General features: G+C 46.1%; 1 protein-coding gene across 6 annotated transcripts in view; it reads right to left on the bottom strand.

Annotated features, from left to right (window-relative positions):
- The window catches only part of LOC106877229 (uncharacterized), a 104,967-nt gene that overhangs the window by 11,340 nt on the left and 88,627 nt on the right, over nt 1-5,000 (bottom strand). The window contains exon 1 of one of the 6 annotated variants that reach the window (XM_089352254.1): nt 1,179-5,000. This exon is cut by the window's right edge and continues 551 nt beyond it. The exons of the other annotated variants lie outside the window; for them this stretch is intronic. Coding sequence (XP_089208380.1) covers nt 1,886-3,397 — 1,512 coding nt within the window. The 5' untranslated portion in view covers nt 3,398-5,000 and the 3' untranslated portion in view covers nt 1,179-1,885. The remainder of the gene's footprint in view (nt 1-1,178) is intronic. 6 annotated transcript variants of the gene reach the window in all.

Here is a 5,000-nt window from a genome sequence, read left to right as displayed (position 1 = left end):
CACCAAGACTTTGCAATGGAACACGACTCGTGATAAAGAAAATGATGTCACACGTTATCGAGGCTACCATTCTTTCTGGATGTGCAAAAGGGGATGACGTCTTTATTCCAAGAATTCCTCTTACTCCATCAGGAGCAGACATTCCTTTTACATTCAGAAGACTAGAATTCCCCCTTCGTGTGACTTTTGCCATGTCCATAAACAAATCTCAGGGTCAAACACTGTCTGTAGCTGGTCTTCTCTTGGAAGAGCCCTGCTTCTCACATGGACAACTGTATGTTGGCTGCTCAAGAGTGGGCAGCAAAAAAAATCTATTTGTATATGCTCCACAAGGGAAAACAAGGAACATTGTTTACAACGAGGTGTTATAATCACAACAGCAAGAAAGTATGTACATGATCACCTTCTTTTACGAAACTTCATTGACTTTCATATATTTATATTGATATACATATATATACGTGTGTTTGGGTACGTGTGTGTATATACATCTCTATATATAAAGATGATGCGTAGTCTAGACGGCGTTTTTAGATTTCATTATTCTCTTTAACCCGGGCAACGCCGGGTATTTCTGCTAGTATATATATATATATAAATTCAGAAGAGTGGTACAACAAGGCACCGATATTTACTGGAAAAAAAAAAATATATATATATATATACCCTTATAGGGCTATGTTTTGCTGGAAATTAATACATTTGTATTGAAATATTTTTCATTGATATATATATTTATATATATATATTGTTACGAACGCCCGCACGCGAAGCACCTCCCTAACACCGAATAGGGGACTCGCGCACGCGCGAACGTTCGTACGCTCAGTGAGCTAGCAAATTCGTCTGTCGGTCACCTGACCGCGATAATAAAGCCCCGGCTGGAGCACGTAACGAAGAATAACACAGGCACAAAGGACGGGAGGAAGAAACAACACGAAGACCATGCGTTGGGTAACCTTTTCTTTTTACATACATAACATCACAGAATACATTTAAAACATTAGAATAGAGCATTACATAATAACAATTCCAATACATGGCATAACAGTTCAATAACGTTGACAAATCGACAGGCAGACAGACAGATACTTCACTAGCAGTGAGCACTTTCACTTCTGACAGCTAATAGCATGATAGTGCCTTCTTTTTCTCTAAAATAATATAAAAGCATTTACCACAACGAAGTTCGTTTCCTTCAGGTCTGCTACTTCCACTGACCAAGGCAGTCTGCCACTACAATTCCGTCTCTCTCTCACTGAGACTCTATACATTTCTGCTGACCATAGCTTTCTCGGTCAGACTTATTCTTCATCTTCATCTCTCTGTCCCTCTCTCTCTGGGACTCTATGCGTTTCTGCTGACCATAGCTTTCTGTCTGTCAGACTTATTCTTCATCTTCATCTCACTCGACTGGCCCCATCTCAACGGGCAAACTGCTGTCTCCCAACCGCTCCGGCTGGCTGCTACAACCCAACTGCCTCTGCTGGCTGCCAGAACTCCACTGCCCAAATTCTCTGCTAACTGCTTTTGCCGCCAATTCTCGTTCTCCTATTCATCCCAAATACCATAGCTCATTGTGCTACTTTACCCCCCTGCCAAGATGGGTCGGTCGGTACATTCCTATCCTGCCGTTTTTGAACTTTCGCTGACCGGAAAGGGGCAGCTACGCTAAAAATAGCTGTGGTTGCCGACAAGACAAAGGAAATACCATTCTCCCCAACTGACCAGAGTACGGGTTCAAAACCCAGCCCGGGAGATAGGGATATGATGCTAATTGTATTTTCGGTCGTCGCATCACTACCCCTTCCCTAGCTCTTTGTCGTCCCGACAAAACAAACAACATCTCTACTCCTAAATTGATTCTTTTCTCTCTCAGACTTTCTTAGCAAGTGGATCCAACCCCTGCAGGTGTGCTCCAGCTGAACTGTCCAGAGCCATGGTACTTCCACAGACGGTTTGCGTGTACAATTTTCGGAGAAGTTCTCCTGCCTCCTCGAATCCGGTATGTCACATCGGACAGGCGATCCATCACCGTATAAGGCTCTTCCCATGGACTCTGTAACTTCGGTGACTGTCCTCTTTTCCGCCTGGGGTTATGAAACCACACTTCATCACCCTCTTTAAAGTTGACTTCACTAGCCCGGGTGTCGTGCCGACGCTTCATTACTTCACCTGAAAACTTCAGGGCTTCTCTAACTTGCTGGTGTACCTCAGTCAGACTTTCCTGCAGATACTTCACATAGCTGGAGGTTTCCCTGGGCAGTTCCTCCCCCGGTGGTCTTCGACTCTTTTTCACTTCTCTGGTTGACTTACATCCAGTCACCGTGGCTCGTTTGCACTTTTTGCTGTGCACTTCTTTTCCTGCACAATGCAACTGACTTTGCCGCTGATCCACTGCCTGGCACAATCCCAAGATTTGCCCTTTACGAATCCTCTGAGCCACCGTAGAAGAATTGGCTGCCACATCCAGCACTTTGTCAGCTCCTGCTTCCAGGGTTCGTCCGACCCTCACTCGAGCTTTCAACTTGCTTCGTCTGTCGGGCTCCACCAGCCCCAGACAGCCATCAGTCGGATTGCTCACACGACACTGGAACAGCTTTTCCGACCGCGGTGGTACCACTGTCGTCCGTAGCGCTCTTACCTCGCTACCGGGCGTGGTTCGCTTTACCACCTCAACAGGGACCGATCTTCCCTGTACCGAAAGCTTCTTCAACCGCAAGTCCAGCTGACAATCCATGGACGTTAGGTAATCCAGTCCCAAAATGCACGAATCCTCCATTTCAACTACGTAAACAGGAAGCACAACTTCCAATCCGGCAACATCAATCCGGACATTAACTGGCCCTCTCAGCTCAGTGCAATGTCCGGTCACACCACACAACTGCTGCGATGTCTCCGACAGCTCTAGGTCCTGCAACACATCGGACCTCACAAAAGTCTGTCCCGAGGCCGAATCGATCACCAGAGAACACGTCCGGCCGTTGACTTTTCCGTTCACTCTTAGGCTGTCAATCACAGACCCTGCATGCCGTCTCAAGTGTGGGGCTTCTTCGGAACGTCTGGCTGGTGGTTGCCCCTCAACACCAGCTCCTCTTCGTTTCTCGACTTTGTTTCCTGTTGGGCAGTCACAACTCAGGTGTCCCAGGTACTTTACTTCCTTCTGAAACAGACTGCACTTCTTCGGGTTGAACTTGAGGTCTGCAGTTCGAAACCTCTCTCGCCGCCAACTGTAGCAGTCTCGCCGCCTGTGTCCGTCTTTCCCACAGTGCCAACAACACACACCAGTCGTCTCCTCATTCCGCCTACTAAGTCCTTCAACTTCACGGACTTTTACCCTCCGTGCCTTGAGTCCAGAGCTTCCACTCACTCGTAAATTTCCGATGCTCGGTTTCATACAGGACTCGCACTCCAGAGCCCTAGCCAACGCTTCTTGTGGCTTCTTCCTAGCCGGGACCACACCGCTACATTCAACTTCAGGAGATCCGCATCCAGGCGTTGGAGCATCACGTGATGACGCAGCAACAGCACCCACTTCAGGTTTAGCGACCTCAGGCTCGGCAGCACAAAACTTCTCAATGCGCTTGCTCTTTTCTGAGTTCAGCGAAGCCCTCTTCCAGCATCTTCACAACCAATGCCAGGGATACTTCCTCCCTCCTAGCCTGACCCTTCGCACGCGCACCTTCCGAAGCCATGACGAACAACCAACTCACTGCAGCAAATCAATAGATCCCACTTCTGACACCAATTTTGGGTGTCGAACGCCCGCACGCGAAGCACCACCCTAACACCGAATAGGGGACTCGCGCACGCGCGAACGTTCGTACGCTCAGTGAGCTAGCAAATTCGTCTGTCGGTCACCTGACTGCGATAATAAAGCCCCGGCTGGAGCACGTAACGAAGAATAACACAGGCAAAAAGGACGGGAGGAAGAAACAACACGAAGACCATGCGTTGGGTAACCTTTTCTTTTTACATACATAACATCACAGAATACATTTAAAACATTAGAATAGAGCATTACATAATAACAATTCCAATACATGGCATAACAGTTCAATAACGTTGACAAAGTTTCCAAACAATTACAAGCTTTTCAATCATTTTTTTACATCCCAAAGTTCGTGTCTCAAGTTTCATTTGACAACAAAGTTCTTCTGCTTCTTTCTTTTGTATTTCTTTTCTTTTCCTTTCTTTTAGAAGCATTTAACAACACAGTTAACAACTCAGAGTTCTTTTTCTCTAAAATAATATAAAAGCATTTACCACAACGAAGTTCGTTTCCTTCAGGTCTGCTACTTCCACTGACCTAGGCAGTCTGCCACTACAATTCCGTCTCTCTCTCACTGGGACTCTATACATTTCTGCTGACCATAGCTTTCTCGGTCAGACTTATTCTTCATCTTCATCTCTGTACAACTGCTTCATCTCTCTGTCTCTCTCTCTCTCTCTGGGACTCTATGCGTTTCTGCTAACCATAGCTTTCTGTCTGTCAGACTTATTCTTCATCTTCATCTCACTCGACTGGCCCCATCTCAACGGACAAACTGCTGTCTCCCAACCGCTCCGGCTGGCTGCTACAACCCAACTGCCTCTGCTGGCTGCCGATAAGACAAAGGAAATACCATTCTCCCCAACTGACCAGAGTACGGGTTCAAAACCCAGCCCGGGAGATAGGGATATGATGCTAATTGTATTTTCGGTCGTCGCATCAATATATATAGGCACAAGCATAGCTGTGTGGTAAAAAGTTTGCTTTCGAATTATATGGTTTCAGGTTCAGTCCCACTGTGTGGCACCTTGGGTAAGTGTCTTCTATTAAAGCTTTGTGTCAACCAAAGAGATGTTAGATTTAGCAGAATCTAGTTGAATATACAAGGTGCTCAGGCTAATTTTGACAGTTTGCATAAAAGGAAAAGAAAAAAGAAAAAAAGTATTTCAAAAATCAAAATATATCAAGGATTGAATCACCCCAGAGGGTGCTCACTAAACGAATTGAA

Source organism: Octopus bimaculoides, chromosome 5, assembly GCF_046866305.1.
Source record: "Octopus bimaculoides isolate indiv1 chromosome 5, ASM4686630v1, whole genome shotgun sequence".
NCBI lineage: Eukaryota > Metazoa > Mollusca > Cephalopoda > Octopoda > Octopodidae > Octopus > Octopus bimaculoides.
This window is presented reverse-complemented; position numbering and strand designations above follow the sequence as displayed.